We start from the raw sequence: 24,610 nt of genomic DNA on the forward strand, positions 1-24,610 counted from the left end.
TGACTTTGACCCAAGAACTACTATTCTTGAAAGACTGCAAAAAAACAAATTGGACTATAAAATAAAAAAAATCATTACGAAAATATACTAGACAAACTGCATTCAGTGTGTTGTATCTATTTTAAGTACATGAAAAAAAATTGAGAGAGTGGTTAAAAAATTAAACAAATTTTGCCATTTGATCTCCGTCTGGAAGTAGGAGACAATATATACACATAGCAAGACAATGATGTCTTCGCAGTTATATTTTATGTAATGTGAAACACTCATATGGAATGAAGTGCCTCTCTTATGAGCTGTGTTTTAATCAGGAACTTGCCCTGCAAAGGAAACGATTTCACTTTGAGTACAGGTATGGTGCAAAGGGATTTAAGACAATCAAACAAACAACTTACAGCAGAAAACCCATATAATATTCATTGCTTTAGTTACTGATGACACATGTACTTTTTTCTAATCCCTTGTAACTCACGCCATCACTCATAGACCATGAGAAGTGACATACACCCCAATAATTTTCCATTCTGTATCTCAAATTACTAGTTTCAGTCATTCAAAAATAGAATTTAAGGTAGTCAAGCCACTTTTTTTTTTTTTTTTTTTTTTGAAGATTACACAAAAGAAAGAAAGAGAAAAAGAAGGTTAATTTCTCATATTTCTGTTATGTCCCATCCCACCTTCTTCCAGCTGGGTGGGATGAGGGTTTAAGGGGACAGGACTGGGATGATATCAAATGCTAACAACATCAGAAGACAATACAGAAGTCTAGGTAACCATAAAGGTTCTGCTCAAGAAACACAGCAGCTTCAGATAATGTTGAACTTCCTCTGATGAACTAATGTTGAACTGTGTTGAACTTTCTCTGATTTAGCAGTAAGAGCATATCCGTCATAAGGTTACCTATGGAAGGCCCACACATCACAGAATTAAGGACACACTCAGTGTTCCAATTTAACACCTCCACTTACCAACCACAACACCTCCAGTTACCGACTAGCCCTAAAAATAGCAACCCTCTCACAAATGTCAACAAGTAATAGGATTATCAAGCACACCACTTAACAGATTATAATCAAAATTTACATTAACTGCTGGCCTGACATCTTGAAATACCACTCCCCTCACATTACAATTAGTAGCAATGTATTTAACATCAACAATAACGAAAAAAACCACAAATCTGGTGTCTCAGAAGCTGGGAGTAAAATTTAAGAGACTTTGGCAAGGGGTGTATAGGAAAATGATGTGGCTGCAGGAAATACTCAGTGAAAAAACACTAACCTCCACTGACATGCACCTCATAAAGTGAGTACTTCGGGGATGACAACATTCGCATGTCTGGTCGAAACTTCTCTGCAAGAGTTTCTATCACATCTTGAGTGGTGGCCGTACTAGAGACACGGATACATTTTGTTGCGAAGTTTCCAGCTGCTTTGTCTTGAAAGTAAAATCGCATTACTCCATGAAACTCCAAATCCTGGAAAAAATAAAAATAAAGATCTGATTGATGGCTAGCAGTTCTAAGTTTCATAGTTCAATTTGTTAGTTAGAAATATTTTATGAGGTCACAAGACATTCAAATACTGCAGTGGTTCTCCAATGTTTGAGGACACTACAGTTTACTGACCAGGACACTATAAACTTGAATAAAAAAACAAGGATTTTCACTAAGAAGAAATCAAATATCCTGAATCATCTGAATTGTGTTTTTATATTTTCACAAGGGATAGTAAAGCTCCCTACACACTCCAATGCTGCCAAGTTTATTCTACAGTTTGATAATTACTACTTCTGTCTTCACTTAACAGAGACTTTCTTTCTAGTAGATATATCCTCTGGTGCTGGGTGCAATGCCAGGTTTTGCATAAGCACAGTCTTTTCCAGTACTGCAACTGATCGCATAAAAAAAAAAAAACACAATACTATCTTTGAAAAAGGAAAAAGGGGAGGCATTTACTGACACTACTCTATCAGAGGACCCAAGAAAAAAAAAAAAAAGTGTTATAACCTACACTGCAGGATGAAACTCTCACTCACCTAGATACACATAGAAGACAAATTCCACAACCATAGACACTGCTCCTCCCAGTGCGTTTGAGTCTGTACCACTGACACTCTCTCCATGAATTGTTCCAAAATTGTCTGATATCCTCGCTAATTACTTCCACAATCTACGAGGCTTGAGAAACACCATCTTTTCATAAAGCTCAGCTGACCCAGAGGCTCCTTCTCTGGAGATATTCAAGTTCCATCTGGACACCTACGTGGGCAACCTCCTCTAGGGAACCTGCTTTGGCAGGGGGGTTGGACCCAATAATCTCTTGAAGCCCCTTCCAACCCCAACAATTCTGTGATTCTGTGACCCTTCCACAATTTATTAAAACTATCACTCGTCCAAAAGATCTGTAAATTACTATAGATTCTAATTAGCATAGACAACATCCTTGGTAACTATCCTTTTAATTACAGCTTCACGCTGCATTTATATCCAAGGGCCTAGGGGTGGCTATCTGGAAGAATCAGTGCATAGCAGTTAAAGTTACTTCATCCCTCACTTTGTATAGTTATTCGATGAATATCGCCTGGTTCTGGCAACTTGCTTTTATATTGTCCATTTGTTCTCTGAATTCTTAACGAGCACTGATTTGAAAGAGCTGCTCTGATGAGTCACCATACGAAGGTTCTCGACATTGAAACTTTTCCAAGATTTTCAACAGTGAACACAGAAGCAAATTTTTTCTCTATCACCTTCTGAAGGTTTCTTCTATGAAGTGGTCATCCCATTGCCCTATGGCTTATGGTAAATTTGCTACTATTAATCTGCTGAAGGAAAGTTATTATTAAAGACTCTTCATAAGTTATTCAGCAAATTCTTTTTTTTTTTTTCTTATGCTTTTGTATTTTAGTTGCTACATTTTCTATCCTTACAATTTTTCTCATTGGGATACTAGTTCAGCTTTCTAACAGCTATCTTTGCCTGATGTTCTGCCATGCCAGGTTCCTTTCACGCTTCTTCTGACAGCTGGCCCGAATTCAGTCTGCACCTCCTGCAAACCATCTTTAGTTCTCTGCAGGTGGCAAGTACTTAGCTACCCATTGCCTCCTTTAGCACTAAAAAGCTTTTCCAAAGCAGCTATGCTGGATTTTCTGTTGGGATGGAAAATTTTGCAGCTCCGCCTGACAGTAATGGTTTGAGCCACCTCTTTCGCACCTGTTTGCACCAATTTCAATGGTCTCCTCTTCTGTAAGCACTCCTTAACGGTGATGCTTCACAAAACAGCCATGACCATTTCTTATCACCAACTTAAGGTTTTGCTGCACTAGCTTGGTCATTAAAAAAGGAGAACACTCATGAGTTTTCTGCACAAGTATCATGAAACATAACTGTATCCCATTTATGACATTTATTTCCCTTTACACAAGGTTTTCCCCAAGGTACTGCTGAAGCAAGAATTAAGTGATAAAACAAGCACACTGCAGGCCTCTTTTTCCAGGAGTGAACTATTGTGCGAGTACCTACACACAGATAAAGAGACAGTTGATTTTTCTTTATTCTTTTTTAGAAGAGAGAAGATTACTGAGAACTTCCACTGTCCATTAGCCAGGTGTTCAATCCCACAGATTTTATTAATTCTCTACTACAGCGCAGCAGTGACTGGCAGAGATTCAAGAGCAAAGGAACGAAACATAGATCCATTCAGAGAAGATCTAGAAAACAGCTCTCCGATCTACAATGGGTTTCTTTATTACTATGTTTTGAAGTTTTGCTGCTAAAACTTGCTTCTACTTCCAGGCACTAACAAAACAGAGATGTGACAACAAAACTGTATTATGAGTACTCAAGATACAATGCAAGCATAAAGGGAGTTTTGTTCTCCTTTCAGAAAAGCAGTAATGTGTTCCTCTGAGTAACTCTCACTTGAGTTTTGTTTCCTTGCTTTGACAATCTGGGTGTGAAAATAATTCAATGCGCTGACCACTGGCTGCCCATTTCCCCCCATCCTGTCAGCTTCTTGATCTGTATCCCCACAAACCCTGCCTCTCAACCCAATTTCCCAAGTTTTCTGTTAAAAGAAAGATAGGCTGCACAACTGCATCACAACGCTCCACAGTACAGATACATCTTCCCAATATAAAGCTCTCACTCGTTTTATGTTCCATTTGAAGTAAATCCCAACCTGCCTTTCGGCATTAATGGAGTATTACAGTGTTTAAATACAAGTGTTCAGTAACACTGAAGCAATTGGTTTCACATTTCAAAAAAGGAAGGTGGGTGAGTACAAAAAAAAAAACAAACAACCAAGAGACTTCATTATTACATGTATACATCCTGTATGTATTTATGTCCAGTTTAAGGTACATTTAGCATCCTGGCCAAGTGCTTAGTGTATCAATAACAAACCCGTACAAAGACTGATGGCACCACCCACAAGAAAACAAGGTAGGCATCAGACTTCAGTCTCCACTCTCCACTCTAAATCTGCATTAAAGAGTTTGAGAGGTACATTTCACCTCCAAATCTGCTCACTTCTGAATTTCTTTGGCAAAACTGCTAGCTAGGTTCACTGCTATCTATAACATGGACTTGTGTCAAGAAAAAGCCTAAAGAAAAAAAATCATCATGAATTGATATACCAAATATCCAAGTGTTACCTAATATATACTTGTAAGTGAATAGATCTCCCCAAAATGTTTACAAATCTTTCTCTAAAGATAAAGAACTGCCATTTATTAATTGCTAAAAAAAGTAGTCAAAGTGTTTTTCTGGATTTCAAAAGAGACTAATTACGTAGCTGTATGAACATTCTCTTAAGTTTCTCTCAGGAATTCATCATAAGCAGTTTTGGTTTCTCATCTACTCCTATTTTAAATATTTTATGCATCTCTTGTGCAAGTCTATGGTTCCTTACACAGATAGGAACATGAGGATACAGAACAGTCCTTGGCAGCACAAATATAATCAATTTCCACATTTAAATTCTCATAATCCAGAATGCAAAATGTACATTTTAAATCACTTGGAAAAAGTCAGCTCCTCTTAAGCTTTTCAAATCATAAAGAACATTTTCCTTAAATAATGAGCCTAATTGTGGCTTTTATCACTATCAGAACATGGAGTGATTTCCAAAAGTATATACTATACATATATATATATATATATATATATATATATATATATATAATATACAAATGTGCACAGTATATATACAAAAGTTCCACACTTGCATAATTAAAAAATACCAGTTAGCTGACTTTTTTTTTTTCTTTTTAAACAAAGAGATGGAAGTGAGTTAGTATTGTGTCTTTATCAGGCACACACACACACACACAAAAAGATGCTATGCAGCTACAGTATTTCTTGCTATTTGCTGCATAAAGGGATTGATGGATCAGTGTGATGGGGGCTGATCAGAACGCCTGCCATCACATCCTTGCTTCAACTACTTAGTTACAACTTACTGTCTGTTATTGACATTTTGCAAGAACTGGTTCAAAACCAACAGGCTAGGTGTTCCAGAAGCCTGTCTTCAGCAGAAGAAAATAAATATACAAAAGCACCAGAGTGGCACACTTGAAACAACAATTTCACAATATAAAGTCTTCAAAATTCTCCAAAGTTTTGTGAAAAGCTTTGCCAAAACATTCCTTGAGAACATCTGCACTGCCAGTGTTACGGCCCTCCTCTGACATCCTCATTGACCTCAGACCATCACCAGCTGAAAAACAGCACTACAAAAGCAGGAAACAAACTTGAATACATAACAGTCACACAACCACTTAAGTAACATCTAAAACTGAAAGTGTGGCATGTAAGTTTTCAAATCAAACACCATTGTTTAAAGTTTTCCATGAAGCTTCAAAGTTTTTTTTCTATTTTTCCCCCCCTGTTTAGATCCAGCTCCCACTTACTTCCTATCAAGTAGGTATTCCTGCTTTTAGCAGAAATTAGGAATAATCAAGACAATCATTCATTCAGTTACATACAGATGCACAAATAAACCAGAGGAGCGGAGAAGAGTATCTCAAGGTTTGGTCTGTGATTTCTGAGACCAGGTAAATAACTCACTGAAGTATTTAATACCGTGATTTTCTCTAACTGTTAACATTCTCAGTTATTTGGAAATCTCTATACAAAATCAGCTCTATTCTCTTCCAACTGTCCCAGTCTTTTTACCGAGAGTACAGTCAAGAAAGACTGAAAGAAAAACAAGTGGAAAGAGATGAAAATAATGCACTGTAAGTGAGGTTTGGAAAAAGCCTCCCATGTGATAAAATGGGACTTGCAGCAGGGAAACCTGGACTTCCCGAAGCATGAAAGAGAGGCTTCTGCAAACAAAGCAATAATAGTCAGACGCAGTAATCCATAGCAGTGCTCATGCATGAGAAAGGAAACCCCTCCTTTCAAGTGTCATGGAAGGTACTAACAAAGTGTTATTCCAATATGTAGGACGCAACAATGAACATGGGTCAGGATCACCGCTCTCACAAGCTAAGCAAGCAATACCAGTGGGCTTTTAAACTACTGTCCCACCAGTACCAATCACAAAATCAATACACACTTCAGTATTGAAGTGTAAATATATTACATGCTATCCATTTGGAAAACTGTTTGATCTCTTGAGCAGTAGAGCATACGCAAGCTTCCCTTCAGAAGTCCTCATAACCCCTGTAACCCCTCCAACAGGGTAACTTTGAGGTTGGTTTTTTAGCTGCAGTAATACCACTGTTTGCCTTGTAAAGTGCATTCTGCATGACTGAGTCTAGAAAATACCAAAAACTGGCATTAAGAACATCACATCTTTCTTCCTGCCCCATTCAAATTCCACAGGCAAAAATCTACAGAAGAGTAACTCCTAACTAAGCTGCAATTATTATTCAGATACACGTACTTGTCGCTCAGGAGTTTTGCTAACAGAATATAAATCAAAATAAAACCAATCCACAGTGCAACAATCAGAACTAAAGCAAACACAAGCTGATTTTAAATGAATTCAGGTCACAATATTGATATAACAGTTCAACATAACAACGTTATCACTACAGGATATCCTGAAACATTCACGTAACGCCTTAGTAACTAACACAGAGTAAGTCTACGGAGAAAAAAAGGAATCGCTTCCTTTGCACACTTAGGGCTTTTGGAGAAGCAACAAATCTATGCAATTCCAACAAACATTTAAAAGCAAAAAGAATTCCTACAATATTAAAAAAAAAATACATCAATAACGTAGTAAGCACTGAAAGTAGATGAAGCTATAGCATGCGTTCCAAGCAGTTACACCTACTCGAAACTAAATGATAGATGATATTCTCATACGCAGGCTCTACAATCAACTATTAAAAAGAATTCCACATAATCTTAACACAAAAAAAAAAAAAAAACAAAAAAAAAACCACCTTAAATGTTATGAACTGTTTTTCATCTAGTGGAGAAAGCAATGTTTTTGCTAAACTACAGCTTATCAAACACCTTCAAGATGTGTGGTTTCATTTCAAGATTAGTGGTAAAACACCATAAATGGTTCTAAGAGAAGAGAGGAAGAACACCACAGATGAAAAAACAGGTGCTACAAAAAACATCAGTTTTATTTCCTCTTTCAAACCTTTGACACCTGGATCAACAGAGATATTCCACTACAGACTGACTCATTCTGCCACAGCTGTATTTACGCACACTGCGATGCTCACAGAAGCAGGACCAACAACAGAGTTGTCTATCAGAGAGAATTATCAATAGCCCACAGCATGAGGTGGATAACCAAGAGGAATCACCTTTTGTTTTCCTGAACCCCAGGAACCAGCCTCACTACAAAATGAAATGAAAACTCAAGATCAAAAAGCATGAGAACCACAAATATTTTTTATAATATGCACGTAGAGAAATCAAGTTGATGCAAAAAAAAAAAAAAACAAAACCAAAAACAACAACAACAACAACAACAACAAAAAAAACCAAAACTACAGTCTATGACAAATACTACATAAGTAAAACGTTAAACTAAGGTTAAAAGACATTTCTACAAATATAACTAACGCATACTCTAAAAAAGGATTTACGTTCTTAAATGCAGCTTGAATGGCCATGTAAACCTTAAATCATTGCTGATGCAAATAGTCTAATGTATATCTTGTAAGCGTCCTCCCTACTTTCCACCAGTAAACTACCCACATAATAAGAATGATTAATATAATAATTATTGGGATTAACCAAAAAACATTATTGTAATCTTGAATATTTTCCAGGCAAGATACACCGCACAGTGCAAAAAAATTAAACTCCGTAACTGACCCATCCACACAAAGTTACCAGAATATTTCATACCTACTTCAAACCAACAACAAAATCCAGTTCAGTTCAAAATTGTATTTTGCCAAGGCCAGACTCAGCATGCAGCAATTAACCATGCTTTATTCTGAAAACACTTGGGTTTTCACAACCTTCTACAAAGGACATTGTTGTGAAAGTATCACAAAGCGTCTTCAAGCACGACTTACAGCTCCAGAAGCAGCTACCATGAAAAATAAAACAAAGAAGTGCCAAAGGTTCTCCCCAAAAGCACTATAGGCTTAACCCTCTAACTCTAATTTCCCAGTCTATGGTAAATGATCAGGAAAATCTTAACAGCACTTGCAACACACAGCACTTGCAACACACAGCAACTGTCTGCCACCTGCAGGATACTTCTTGTTATGCTGCGGTGTACAGCATCATTTGTCTTCTCACAATTAACCAGAAGAAAATGCAGATTGCTCTTTCTGCAAAATGAAATCTGACATAGCTTACTGGAAAACACTAAAAATATTTTCAAAAGAGAGCAGTGACAACAGTTCTGTAATTATTTAAACTTCAATCACTCATTAAGCTAGACTGCTTAAACGCAAAATGCAACAAATAAAATAGATTAGGTCACAACACCAGATTAATCATACTTCCCCCCCCCCCCCCCAAATTAATAAACTGTATTGATGCTGGTGCAACAGTCATTCTTTGACCTTCCCAACACCATTAATACTGAGGATTGGGCAGCAATCATAAACAGAGACTTTGGGAGAAAAAGAAAAAAAAATCACAAAACTTATTATTTGGAAAATTGATTAAAGAAGGTGACATGACAAAGTGAAAGTAATTGATGTACATGTTTGGTCTACCAAAGTACTCTGAAACAATCTCCAACAAATAAACATTGATCCAGGCAGAGTTCATTGATATTTGAAAATAGGTAAAAAGTCAAAACCAGAACCAAGCCTACGCTGAATTAGTCATGACATATTTAATAGCAAGAGCAGAAAAATCAATATTGAGAGGCCTCAACGATACATTGCTTACCTTTCTCCTATCTGCCTGCATCTTGTCACCATTGCAGAGCTAAGAACAGAGTGCTTACAAGCTATTCCAAAACATTTAAGAGAAGAAAAATTAGAAGCACAGACTATCCACTACAGCATCTCTCAGATAGGTCTTAAAATAGATTAATTAAATCAGGATTCTTATTAATTATTGTGTTAAAGACTGTTCCTTTTGAATGGTTTGATCTAGAGGAAGAGGAACTCCTCAGTACCTCCACCTCAAACCAAATCACAAAAAGGAAAATGGTAAGGGTGAGAATGAAAGTTCAAGCACTACAAGTCTCACTTGCCAATGACCTGCAGAGCTGCAGCCATGGTACTTAAGCATCTTCAGGCACTAGGCAGGCCACGACACAGACCGCCCTCAGCTCATGTTAACACTGAAGTGTGTGCACACAGCCAGCCACTGTAAAGCAAGACCCCCTTGCTGCTGCACAGCGTCCTTCCCCATGCCGAGACACTGACCCCAGCACATCCTGCAGCTGAGCAACAACATGAGTCAGCATTAGGCATCCAGAAAGGATTTTTTTCTTCTTCCTCTGCTCCTTGTCAGGAAAGCTGTTATTGCGATCAGTTGGGTGAAACCATCCTTCTGCTGGCACACTGTATGAACCTGAAGGAACCGTGAAACAGCAGCCTCGGCCAAGCTAGACACTTCATTCCCACTCCCGCAATAGCATCAGCACACACCTGACCCTGCACAGAGGCTTCACAGCACTGTCAGCTGCACTGCAAGCCAGCAGGGACTTCTTTTTTTTGGTTTTGTTTCATGCTGGGCTGGCTTGGCATGCTGCAGCTCAGACCAAAGGAGGGAGCCGGGTGGTAGCAGCCAATCTATCCAGCCCAACCCGACCGCTCTCCATTCCACACCTGCTCAACCACATGGCATCACCATCATCAGGACGTCCGGTTGACTTGACAGCAGCCAGGCAACCCCTAATTGTACTTCTGGTTTCTCACGCAGTGTTTGTACATTTCTGAAGGTAGTTGAGAGGCTAACAGCACGGCAATAAGGTGTTCCTGTGTACACTGACAATCTGATGTTCAAAGCGCAGTTTCTAAAGCTAGAGGCAAACAGGTTTTCAAAGGAACGTTTTAAACTTGCACGTAATAAGCAAAGATCTGAATGGAGGTTTTCCAAGGGAAAAGTAGGTCTAGCTCATCTACAGTGGCATCAGCACCAAAAAAAAAGATCTCCTGAGCATGCTGACACTGATACGGTGTCTGAGACTGACAATGATGATCTAATGCTGTGTCTGAGACTGACAATGCTGATGAGCTAAGTAGAAACTTGACCTGATACTGAAACACCACATCTCTCAAATATTTTGAAGGCTCATTCCACAAACACATGAAATTGAAGAAAATAACTTCCAGAAAGTCACAAACTAAAGTTTAGAATACTCTAGTCTTAACGGCATTTCCAAAGCAGGCATATTGCAAGGTGTATTTCATAATTTATATATTATTAAATTGTTTTTAAATTGTTTCCTGCATAAATACATTTTGGTAGAGAAACTTATCATTATGAATCGTCTTTAAATTCATTAAAAACATCAGTGAAACTAGTTTTTAAGTTAATCAGTGAAAATGCTAAAAATTGAAAACAGAATTTTGAGGTGAAGTTTTGAGATGTTGAGGTGAAAACATCACAAGCAGCAATAGATGCAGGTAAATCAGCATTTCTGTTAGCTAACACAGAAAGCTTCATTATTAAAACAAGCATTCTTACCAGCAATCAAACCTATGAAATTTAGCTTCTTGAGGCTGTCCTTCCCAAAGTTGATTGTGTAGTTTTATTAGAGGTAGCACAAGTCAAGTTATTCACATTCCCTTCCTATATAGATTCTCCAGTGTCCAAGAATCTAGAATCCTACAACCATTTAGGTTGGAAAAGCCCTCTAAGATCATCTAGTCCAACCTTTAGTACACACACTATAGCTGCTCTCTCCATTGTGGAAACTAAATGTCATGTCTCATCTCTGGCCACTCACAGCAGTAACTTCCAATTCCTGAGGTAGGCTGAAGGTACAATTTCACAACTAATGGATCAATGAAGAACCCCATTTGACCAGCTGGTACCCACCAACAGGCCTGCAGCCCCACTTCAACCACCTGATGTAGTATTCATTTACTTGCGCTCCATATAGTCTGTGGGGAAAAAAAAAACAACAAAACAAAACAAACCTCACTGCATTATAAAAAATGTGTATAAACAATCCTTTTAACCCACAGACATTCGGATTAATTTCTTGCAATCAGCACTGTATTTTTACTATTTTAGTATCCAGCTTCAGTGTGATGCAACAGGGCATCGAGAGAGCACCCAAAATAGGCTCAATTTGCATAATACAACCAGGGGGCGTATTGTATTTATCCTTCTGCTGACAGAGACAGAAAAGACCAACTTCCCCAACTTCTACCCTGCACTGATAAACTCAGTTGCATTTAATTCATTTCTTACTCTTGTTGGATAAGCTGGAACCTGTGCTACAGAGGGTTAAGACATCCAGCTACACTGACTGAACTAGAAAAACGTGACTGCTATCTGATACTCTGCATGCAAGTGCTCTGGCAACCAGGCTAATTAGTCAGGAGTTTGAAGTAGGAATGCTAACAAACCTAATGGGAAACAAGTACCTGATTCTCCCAGAACAGACAAAACTGCAGCAGGGAATCAACTTAAAAAAATAATAATAATAAAAAAAAAAAAACAAAACAAAACAAAACAGAAGGCAAACACATTTAAAAACAAAGCATACCATATAACACAAAAAGGCACTTAGATCCTTACCTTAATACAAAACCTCTTGACTAGACCCAGTCCCCACATTTCTCTATCTATCCACCAAGACTGGGCAGGCCCATTTTAAAAACAGTTTAAAAGGAGAAAATATTTACTTCTTTTCTGAGGGACCTCAGTGCAGCTATGAGGAATTATACAGCCAAAGAAAACATAAGAGGACGCTACCTGACAAAACAAAATATACTGACCTACAAAGGAGTACTGTGTACATAAATTTGGGGGAGAAAAGGGTCCTAAACAGAAAAAAACTCTCAATCTGTATTCTCTTGTTTACAGCACTGTTAAGAGCTCACTGCCAAATTGACATTGCTAAAGGTTTTATAGCAGGTCAAGATCTTGCCAAAAAGCAATGTGATAGCACAGGAACTGCACTGAACAGTTGCCAGCTTCATTAACCTTATTACCAGTTCAACTACCTCAAGAGACACTAATGTGCAACATTTAAATTCGTTCCAGTTGTACAACCATTGTTGCACCGTCTTGGAATTTGGTCCACAATCATTAAGTTCATGCATTCCAGATAACGTTGGTTCAAATCCAGCACTTGACTGGATTTCAAAAAGTTATTTTCCACGTATATTAAGTCAGTCAAGCAGGTATAAGGGAATAATACCCTTTCAAAATGTAGCCTAGAATGCAACCTTTGCTCTAGCAAATGCTCTCGATAGAAACGAAGAAAGAACCTCTTTTTGAACTACTGCTGTTTTTCCTTTCTACTTGAAGTACTTACCTTCCCCACTTGTCTCTCTCAGAAAAGAGAAACAACTTTAGTTTATAAAATCATCAACATCTATAATGTTATCTCTGCCAAAAACAAACAAACAAATGGAACAACAAAACCAACAACCCACCAAAAAATCCAAGGCCTGCACAGCTGAATGACGATGGCTCTGACACAGTTAGCTGATCTCACTCAGAGATGTACAACCACAGTGCTTACACACAGCTTCAGCTGGAGCACAAAAACTCACAAATACTAAGACAGCCTTCCATTTACTTATGCCATACATCCAAAAAATAGATATTCATTCACTACAGATACAAAACAAGTAGCCAAATGAAAACAATGCCCAGTTTTACTCACAATTAAAGCATTAACTATAACCTTTCTGAACATTTAAAAGAAAAATTGGGTCCATATTGCAGCTTCCAAACAGAAGAGAGGGTGTCCAAAAAGGTTGGGTTTTCTTTTTAATTCTGTCACTCACAATACCCTACAGGAGTCATCAGTCTGAATGGCTTGGGGTTTGTTTTGTTTTGTTTCAATTAAAGGAATCAGGTCATCTCTTAAAAGCTAAGAAGCAGCTTATTAATGCCATTAGTTATCTAATGGAGTCTGACAAGACTACCCAAGGACACAGATAGTATGGAAAAATCTTTACAATAGTTGTAATAGCTTGGTGAAGTTTATCTGTTGATGGCCTTCTCCCTGCAAATCCTACTTAATCCTGTTGTATAATCTTTGGCAACATTTTTACCAGGCACTGTGCTGGCTGAGTGACATTCAGCTTCAGTTAGCTGCATTCAAAAACAATGCAACTTGCTGACAAGTTAAAAAGGGGCTTTCTCTGCAGTAATGCCATCTCCGTTATCTTCAGACTGATAGCAATTCCGCACTCACTCTTTTGTGAAGCTTCCCTTTGACTTTTCATGCTATAAATAAATTCCTCTAACACAAAAGCTAGTTCAAAGTAGCCCTAAACATTTACACAGATTTCATACTTACATACTTATTCAACCAAAATATTTCTTTTCGCTCCAATTTCACTGTGAAACTCATTCACTATTCTATCTACTTTGAGGTCCGAAAAAGATGATATAGTGGTAGCTATCAATGTAATAATGCGCTTTACTGCTGTGAGTGATTTGAGCTGGTGCCCCTCCTCTCATCCAAAGCCATTTAATCTTCCAACTATTTACTGGTTTGCTTTTCTCCTAGGAGGTTCCACATTCATTTCCACCTCCAATAACATCTATTTTGCCAGACTAGAAGTAAGTTTACCAGCAGAAAGTCTTGCCCAGTAAACAGATTCATTTACCAAGAAAATCTCTGTACCTCAGCTGTTTCTTCTTTTATGTATCCTCTACATTTTTACTGTTAGAGCAGAATACAGAATGTAATGTACTCGTAGATCTGGAAATGAATTTCCTGAAAGTCCTCAAGTGCCGATTACTGGAGATAAAAATTACTCTGCATGTGCTGTTGGCATAAGGCAGCAAGGGAGAGCACAACACCAAGCAAGGGCAAACAGCGGGGACACTTGCAGGGGTTTTCTCTCTCCCTACCTGCCCTGTCTCCCCTATCAACCCAAGCATTTCTGTGAACTCTGATGGGCTTTTTGCTCTGAACTAGCTCAAAGACAACCAACCCCTGTCCCCTCAGCTTTCAGAAGAGCCTCACCCAGCATGACAGAGGGGTTACAGGAGGAGCTCTGGCAGCCAGGAAGCCATTTCACTACCTGAAGAACTGAACATGGACTCATTTGCTCATACTTTTCCCCTCTGTAGCTACTGGTATTCAAAATAGAGCCAAGAACAATATTTCACAGAAGCAAGGAACACCTCTGCGGACCCAGCACGCCAGCCAACTGGGATGTGTGTCAGAGGCCAGCTCGAGCAGTATACAGAGGTAATAACCCGGTTACGCACGGGAATTGAGATACTTCATCACGCCTATCTAAACATCTATTTCACCAGCCTAAGCCTCCATAAACAGAACATTTTGAAAGTGATATGGTATTTGAAACTCAATATAATGGGCCTCAGAAAGACTATTAAAGTATAATCTGGCTATATTTCAATTAGTAAATCGCTTAAGAGAATAGAAGCATTTTTGTTTATAATACTGAAGGACGTAGCATCTAACATCAATGCTGCATAACATAAATACAGCTTCCTCTTATCTCACAGTTCATCTAAAGTTATCAAATACCAAGGTGGTGTTATTTTCTGCTGGAAATAACTTTTCCCCAAAACCCTTTGGAACCACTGAGCACAGAGTACATTAGAGCTACAATCACCACCTGCTAATAGTAGCTTCAGAAATATTTTTCATGTCCTGGACGTATAAATACAATACTGACAGGGATTCAGTTGATACAGGAATGCCACAAATAATGGAAGTGTTACTCAGTGATGCCAAGATACTTTCTGCAAAATATAACATCAGCTGTTGTCCACACACAAACACTGAGTTTTATGGTCCTCTGAGAGTCTCTGACTTCCTGCAGAGATCACAAAACAGGCCAGAAGAGGAAAGCAATCAAAATTATTAGAAGAAAATAACATTTGAGGAAGCCATCATAATTCAGAAAGTCAGTCCTGAGATAGGGTGGGTTAAACGTGTTTGTAAAAGTTCAATTAAAGCTGCTAAAAGTAACCTTTAGTTGTGCCACAAAGTAAGTCATTAAAACAAAGAAGCACTTCAAAGCACTTCTTAACTGTATGAGTTAAAAACTACTCTTTCTAGAACCACGGCCACTGCATTTTCTCTCCCTCCTACTGCTTCAGTCTCTGTTCCACATTCAGGACAACAATGCAAGTTTGGTGAGCGTGAGTAATGGCCAACTCTATTCCCGATAGGGGAAACAACAGTTGACCACTTGATTACATAGGAAGCTCCTCATTTCCTGTGCAATTCTCTTCATAACAGTGTAAATAATCTAGAAAAAAAATACCATGTGGTAAAGACTGATGTGGATTTTTTGTCACAATGAATTTGGTCAGAAATCACCCTTAATTTTTTCAACAATAGAGCTGAGATACACGCCCAAGTTCAAAAACATTTTTTGGCGGTATTTTAGAATTGTTGATCTTATGCTCCCAAATATGTTGGGGTTACGTCTCTAACTAGATTTAGTGTTCTGTTCAAGACTGTTCTCATTTAATGAAAAACTTCTGTTTCTGACCCGCAGCAAGATCTTTCTTTTTCACTTATTAATAGTTCTTTAAAAATACAAAGAACATTTTGAATCGTCACTTTGTTGTGATAAAAGGTAAGATAAAAATCAGGCTTTACTTCTAGTCTCAATGAGGATTTGAAGGATGAGTATGTGATCGACTCACTCGATTACGTGCTCAAAGTTTTAAATAGCCAGTCGCTTACTTGCTCACTTTTTGTTTAAATATCAGAACAAATCCACTCCAACAGGTCAGCAACTGAATTCATACTGCCCCATCATTTTGTGTCTCTTTGCTCCTTTTTCCACCAAGAGCTGCCACTGGCTGCTTACAGAAGACCAAGGATGTTTCAGAGCGCAGTTCAGGCAGATCAATTACACAAGTTGCTGTATGGAGCCAGGAGGAGATGGGAACAATGACTACTGAAAATCCAGATGTTTAATCATCACGTAAGCATCCTTCCCATTACTGCTTTCTTCTTCACCCTTCCTATGCACATGTGGCCTGGAATAACACAGTTAATAACAAGCAATACATTTCTGTATTTTAACTTTTCTTAGACAAAGCTGCAGCTTCATTCCTCGAACTGAGAGAACAGATGGCTACAGATCCTATAGTGTACAACTCAATGTTTCCTTCACAAATTTGCTTATTCAACGTTAAGGTTTCATATTGTCATAATACAGACAGCCTCTCTCTACCATGCGTAGCTGCAGCTGTGTTCAGATGAACAGCCTCTGTCAATGAAAGGAGACTTCTGGAAGAGTATTCTTCTTGATGAACTCCAGATTGTCATCACTGAACTTCTGAGGCAGACCAGTCCTGACCTACCGACTTTCCAGAGTGTGCAGTAAACCTTTTTAACCATGTTTATAGGTAGAAATCTAAGAAGCAGCATCCAGAGCAGGGGGATATCAGCTGAAGTAGAAACTTAGCTACTTACAGAACGGATAAGAAGTTTCTATCAATGTAAGTTCTAATATAACAAGAAGGAAAGGTGATTTAAAGGTTTAAATGTAATACCAACATGTAACATTTAATATTGAATTTGGGGGATTTTGCATGCTTGGCTTATTTCAGTTTTACGTTCCTGCTACATTAATACTGTCCTTGGAACATTTACAAAATTAACAGATTCATAGAACCCAAGTTTCAAAGTTTAAATTTTAATGGTAAAAATATTTCATGGAAGCAAAAAACAGCAATTTTCAACATTTGCAGCCAGATAGGACTATAGTCTACTTAGAAGAAATTCTAAAGAACTCGTTTCAATGAAAAATGTTACACTATCAGCATAGCTGTATTTCCATGCAATTGACCTAATCTCCATATCTAACCAACTATACCAGACATTTTGAAGTTCTGATACCATGAAAAAAGATCTTTCTGTGGTTAAAATTAAACTTTCATAGATAGAACTTTCTGTTTTTAAAGATCACAAATGCAAGAAACGTTAGGCAGCTACTGCCTGCCCCAAGCAATACACACTGGTATTTATAGATTTTCTTAGACATCATGCAGAGATCTGTATCACAACAGCAGAATCCAAAACAAAGAATAAGAGATTCAATATGAAACAATAGCTTGTTAACACTCTGTACTGCACAAAATACAGAGTTATAAAACTAGCAGTAATGAGTAAAAGCAAATATTACAATAAGGACATATCAACAACAATTAAACAAATAAAAATGAAGTATAACTCATTCACTGCAAGCACCTACTTCAGTAACTGCTACAGGCTTCCAATCCTCAGGAAAAGGAAATACAGGAGCAGAAAACAGTAACAGATCAGAGTGGAATTTGGACAGGTTGCAACCATGTCCTGCAAAATTAGGATCTTGTTCAATCTTTTCCCCCAAAAAGCTCTCATGTAAGCTAAGTATGTTCACTCAATGTATGCCTATATCAAAGGATCTGTACAGTATATCCCGAAACATTAGAATACTTTCGGTCATAGAAGGTGGGCAGCGTAGAGGTAGCAGAAAGCAGTACTTTAAGTACTCAACTTCAACAAAGCACCTAAGCATTTTAATATCCAAAGCACTCAAGCACGTAGGTAAGTGTTTTGCAAAAAGGGACATTCTGGCAAGGTAGATTTGGTGCTTTGGATTTTCTGGAGGGGAGCTTTTAAGGTTCGTTTGCTTTTTTTTTTTTTTTTTTTTTAAACCCCTCCATTTCTGAATTCCATGGAGTTCGATGAAGACAAAAGCCCTGCCCCTGAAAGGTGTAATGTCTTGCAAAAATACAGACTCAGGAATGAGTGACTGGCCAGGGAGCAGCTCTGCTACAAAGGAACAGGTGATCTTGGCAGATGGACATCAAGCAGAAGGTGAGTCAGAAGCATGCCCTGGCAAGAGTGGCCAACAGCATCTTGAGCTGTATTAACATGATTATTGTCTGTAGATCAAGTAAAATGTTTATCCCCCTCTACTCATCAGTCTAGTTTTGTGGCATTGACAAGGGAAAAAGAGAGAAAATGCAATAAGTTCAGCAGAGTGCCACAAGATGGTCAGAAGGATGGAAAACTGTCTTACGAGCAGAGTTGGAAGAAACTGGGTTTGTTCCACCTGAAAAAGAGGTGACTTTGGGGAGACCTACAAAGCAGCCCCCAATATCTAGGAGGCCATCAAGAAGATGCAGCAAGGATCTTCTCCAAGTAGTGCATGGTGGAAAGACAAGAGACATATACATATATCCTCTTCTGCTTCAATTTATAAGGGAAAGTTTTCACCATGATGACAGTCAAGCAGTGGAGGAGGTTGCCCAGAGTGGTTGTACAGTGCCCAGTTTTTTTTTTTTTTTTTTTTTTTTTTTTTGGGGGGGGGGGGGGGGGGGGGGGGGAGGGAAGGTTCAAGACCTCACTGAATAAAGCCCTCAGGGCTGACCCAGCTTTGAGCAGGAGATTGGACTACAGACCTCCTTGAGGTCTCTTCCAACCCAAAATATCCTATGATCTTATTTAAACATCCATGGAGAACACGATTTAGACTGTTTTTCCAAAATTAATCTTCTACAGAAAACATTAATTATTACACCAGGCAGATAGGTAGATATCCTTAGTTAATACAAGCTGAGCTCCAAACACAGAATAATAGAGGACTAGACCAGTAGGAGAGCACTGATACTGAGATATCCCAACACATACAGAAGGAAGGGCCATGACATAAGGGATGAAACAAAATAAATATGGTAGTTTCAGTAGCAGCATGATGTTTTCCAATTTCTCTTCAGGTGTGAGTCCAACTGACAGACGTTAAAGACACTGAAATCGAGATGTGTGGTTCTGCTACGTATCTCACGTCATTTCTCCATCTAATACAATGCCGTCCACACCAGATGGAAATTAAATCATCTCAGAGATCACCAGGCGAAACACCGCATAGCAGCTCTAAAAAAAAACTTGCTTACTCTATTCACCAGCACTAAGACTAGCCCCTAACTCATTTTTCCTTTAAGGATACAATGTCATACTTTATCACATGAATAGCTTGTCAGTAGCTGTCAGGATGATTTTTTTTAACAGGTAAGTCCTGTTCATTCTTCAAGAAAGATTATACAACCATAAAGCAATGAAAGATTAGAAAAAGCAAGACACACCCAGAAATGTAAGGCAAAGATTCAGAAGCAGAGGTGCTCAAAGAAACCAAAATATGAAGTATTTTGCCCTATATCCTCAAACTGGTGAGATTTCTTATGTTGTACATGGCACTTCTGAACATGCTTGTTTACCAGAGGATTTCAGACAGATTTTTATTTAAAAAATAAAAATCACATGCTAATCACAGCAGAACATCTTCTGAAGATGAACCACACAGAGCATTAAAGTATCAGAAGAAAACAAAGAAAATAGGAACAGAAGGAAAGTAGAGAAAAGCAGGACAGAAGGGACTACAAGAAGAATGAAGAAGCACTAGTCTAGTCATATTAGCAGTCCAGTTTCAAACATCTCAACTTGTTCACTTCAAACAAGGATACATCATGGACAGAAACAGACCCAAAATGTATCTGAACTTCAGGCCTTAAAAAGGTCTTTGTTTTCCAGGTTCTCACAAATGAAAGAACAAAATGAAACAAAAGGTCCCAAATCCACATGAGCAATCTGCCTCTTTCATTTTTTAAAAACAATGAAGAAAGGCAAAAATAATTTGGAAAGAAGATAATAGTCTTATTCTAAGGAGAAAAATATATAGTACACTTGTGGTTGACCTTAACAATCTCAAAATACTATGCAACCAATTCAACTTTCAGCCTCTCCTTAAATTACATTCAGAAAGTAAGACTTATTTTCTGCAAACTGAATTTAGCTGGCACACCGGTATGTAGTTAATAAGTTGTATGCAATCAAGACGTGTTACGGTCTTTTATTTTCTACTTGCCACTGTATAATTACAGCTGTGTGACAAGGAGATACTGTTCAAAAGATGCAGGTTTAGGTCCCGCACCACAAAAATTGTTCACAGCACTGGTTCTAGAGAACAAGTACACTAACAACGAAGATGTTCCTAGTCATTCTAAATAATTTCATGATAAAAAACTCCCAGGTAAATGCTCACCCCTGCATTTGATACTAGACCAACAGTAATTCCTTGTAAAAACAACAGGGTATTTCTCAATCTGTCAGTAATGAGTTGTTTCCAAACTGTGAACTGGATACCCAAAGCATTCAAGATGACAGCTCATCCACAGAAAAAAAAAACATTAGATCATGCCACTGACGCTACTTTTCACATCTGGATCACCTTGTTGTCTTTTAAGAGCAACTTTGATACTTAGTAGTTGTCACTGGGTTATCACTATGTGTCTGACAGATAGGTAATGTCCACAAAAATCACAAGCAAAACAAAAACACTGTCTTCACTGTCAGAAGTATGGAAATTCTCAATGGAGAAGGCAAGTGGGTGATTGGTTCTTGGTATCAGTTTCTTTATAAATAATGTGATGTAAAAAGGAAGGGTTTTCTTGATTCTAACTGATTAAGCGAACCAAGCACTGAAGAACTAGGAAGACTAGCTTGGATTTTTTTTTTTTTTTTTAATGTCAAGAAAAGAGAACAGTTCTTTTGTTTGTCTTTTTGATTCATACCTTTCAAATGCATATCCAAGAGACAGCATATGTTTTAGCTCACAAACGTTATGGTCCAGATTTATTTTTTCCGATCAAAACGGTATACAGCAGAAGCTAGGAGGAATAATGAAGTTGACTAATTAGTTTAACTGACTCTAGAAGACAGGAATTGCATTTCCAGTCTTCTGTCCTGAAGTCAAACTGCCATACATTACAAAATACGTTTATGCCTTTAGAGCACAAACACACAACCAAATGATACAGTAGTCTCAACCAATTATACAACTTTTTCCCCCTCAAGATGTTAATTTCCAATGATGGCACCTCCACAAGGCCTTCAGCCTGAAATTCTAGACTATTTAATGTGTCAAATTGCTAATGGGAAGCAGAAAAGCAAACAGAAATAGAACTTTTTTTTGCCAAAGCCATTTTTTTTTTCAGATGTTCTACAGAACAACAGAAGAGCAAGTTCAATTTCCCCTGTAAGGATACAGGTCTCCATTTTGCAACCTCTTCCATTTGGACAGAACCATACTGAGAAGTCAGACGGATTACTTTGCAACCTCAGAGTCAGAAACAGGAATTTCAGCATCCACTTTTTTAAAGCTGTGATCAACAAATACTGAGCTTAGACACACAACTTCTTCCTGTGTCATGAAGGACCCATTCTTTATCATCAGGGAAGTTTACATTGCAAAGCAATGAACATTTTCACAACTGTTTCTAGGAGAAATTGATCTCAAAAAGCAGGTTTCAATAATAACCAAGTCCAGAACTGATTTATTTATTTTTAAAACAAGGCAAAGTAAGTTCTTTTGACAACTATTTTTCACTATTTCAAAAATTCAAAAGCTCTGAAATACCCTTCAGCTTTGGGAAGAAACCGTTTGAAATACTTCTCAATCTGAACATACAATGTATACCTTTCAACGAGGTTTTGAAAGGTGATTTTGATTGAAAGGCTGGTTAAAATTACATGAAGTGAAGAACACTTCCCCAGTCAGGTAAGTGATTTTGTACTGGGGAATCCACCCTTTACATTTCACCCTTTATATGGCACATCTGATTACCAAAAGAGCTTTGTTTAAAAAAAGCTTTACTGGCTCTATTTTAAGAATTTATTCCAGAAGATGACAAATTACAGTTTTTTTTACCACGTAGCACTGGATTAGCAAAACCGGTCTCTGCAGCCACGTTAATCAGGAGTCACCAGAAGTGTTTCCCAATGCTATTGTACATGAATTCCTCTTCTCGGTAAGTGGTGCACCTCTGCCCAGTAGCTATTTTTGCAGTCAGTTACATGACTTAGACATTCAGTTAATTTCAGCTAAGAAAACTCCCACCTTTCATTGCAAAAACTACAAAGACTAAAAAAAGACTGAAAATGAATTGCTTAGTTACTTTCAAGCATTTCCTTGCTCTAAAGTACAGTTCTATTAAATAACCTTTATTTTATTCTTATCAAAGGGCTGTCATTCCTGCAGCACATGAACCAAGGACAAGTTACAATACAAACATTAATGCAGATGATTAACCGTGAACAGGAGTATTTCGAGTTTAAACAGGCTCAGATTACAAAAGCATTTAGTAACTTGGTTTGGCTTACTCAGATATTAAAACATAGTTAATGTAGGCGATACTACCCTGTAAGATTTCAAGTATCTTCTGACTCACCGCAAAACAATTTAGGCTTTAACTGATGATATTATCCAAAGAATCCTAGCAGCAAATCGGAATTAACGCAACAGTGAAGTTGTGCTGAAAGACAGGTCTAACCTCTTGTTAGTGACTGTGTGTCACAAGAATATGAAAAGATGACCTGAAAAAAAAAGTCTGTAAAGAAACAATGAATGACTGCAGTAGACAGAAGTGGAAGGGTGTTTAAAGTAGGAGGCACCTCTAGCCCCTTTTTTGCTTATTTAAACAGCAATCAATAATCTCTCCTAGTGCAGTGTGTGCTAACTACTGCTTCCTTTTCCTATTTCTGCAGACTGCATTTTTTTCCAATTTGTACACTGTACTATTTGTACAATACAAAACCAAAAAAAAAAAAAAAAGTGTTTGATGTTTTATTTAATATGGTGTTAACTAAGAATGTACATGCTTTTTTTTTTTTTTGAAAAAATACTATTAACCGCAATGAGAAGCGCACCTTCTTTAACATTAGGTACTTTGAGTAACTAGTTCAAGGAGTTTTGATTTTTTTTTCTTTTGTTTTATAATTACAAATCATTTGGGGATTTTGAATTTGGGATCACTTTAAGAATATTAATAAAACATGTCTTAATTAACAGTTGATAGTTTTCCTTACAGCTTGAATACTAGAAAGTTACACATTTGGAGAAGAGAAATTATTCAGCAAGTTCAAAAATTAACAATTACCAATTTACCAAGATGAGACCATCTCATGTAAGTCTGATATTTAAGTATTTTTGTAACAAAGAAATAAAATTAAAAAAAAAAAAAAAAAAGATTAAGATGATTCAAGTTTTCTGTGAAGATGCACAATCTTTCCCACACTGTATGCAGGTACCAAATGGAGAAGAGGGGCATTCTCAGCCATGCCAGATAAGTAAGCTTAAGACTTAACTGGGATGGGACAAATGAGATGCTAGATGTGAATAACTCTTTTTGGCCACGTTTTATAAGATGAAATCTCAAATTAGCATGACCTAGTGAATAACCAACTGCATACACGAATAAAATCTGGCATCTATTTCTGGCTCTGTAGTAACCAAATTTGCTACATCATTTTCAGCATGTTACTTCATGTAGATGCACTGCTATTTTCCCATCCTATTGTCCTGTAGCCATTACAACAAAGTAAGAATGCTAGATGTCTTTTAAACAAGCACAAGACAGATTAAGAGAAGGCTACCTCTACACACAAATAGAAGTCACGGATGATTTAAATCTCATCTTGTTTAACAGCATCTTTTGGAAGCATTCTAAGCGAAACAATCAGCAATATCAATGGTTTCCAAACATTTTTGATCATTTGCCTCTTCTAAACTACAGACTCAAAATTCCTCATTACCAAAAACAACCCCCCCCTCCTCAAAAAAAACAAAAAGCACCCCACAAAAATAACCATCATAGCTATTCTACCTATGAAACACTTAAATCAAGTGGACTAAGTCCACTAGTATATGGCAAGTGATTATCTTTTCCCAACAAATGGGGTAAGCTTTGGCAGGATCTCAACTTGTCAAATGTCTTTTTCATTTCAGTTAGATTTCACGTATGCAAGGAAAGGAACTTTTGAAATAAACTAAGCACCAATTAAAATGTCATCATTTAACACCAGCCAGACATTGGGAGTGGAAGATAATGAAGAGAGAAGGCTCGCCAAAGTTTTTGAAAGCCATAGCAAATATCAGCATACAAATGTAACTGCTACTACTCAGTACCTCTAAATTCTGCAAAAGTGGTAAGAATGCGGTACAGCATCTGCTGAACAGCAGCAGAAAAAAGAAAAAGCATCCCTGC

The 24,610-nt window shown here is 37.7% G+C and overlaps 1 protein-coding gene across 20 annotated transcripts in view; it reads right to left on the bottom strand.

Moving 5' to 3' along the window:
• AFDN (afadin, adherens junction formation factor) overlaps positions 1 to 24,610 on the bottom strand; it is a 129,300-nt gene that overhangs the window by 93,183 nt on the left and 11,507 nt on the right. For all 20 annotated transcript variants that reach the window (XM_032185909.1, XM_032185905.1, XM_032185902.1 and 17 more), the window contains exon 2: positions 1,282 to 1,477. In XM_032185909.1, the coding sequence (XP_032041800.1) occupies positions 1,282 to 1,477 (196 nt within the window). The remainder of the gene's footprint in view (positions 1 to 1,281; positions 1,478 to 24,610) is intronic.

Source organism: Aythya fuligula, chromosome 3, assembly GCF_009819795.1.
Source record: "Aythya fuligula isolate bAytFul2 chromosome 3, bAytFul2.pri, whole genome shotgun sequence".
NCBI classification, from domain to species: Eukaryota; Metazoa; Chordata; class Aves; order Anseriformes; family Anatidae; genus Aythya; species Aythya fuligula.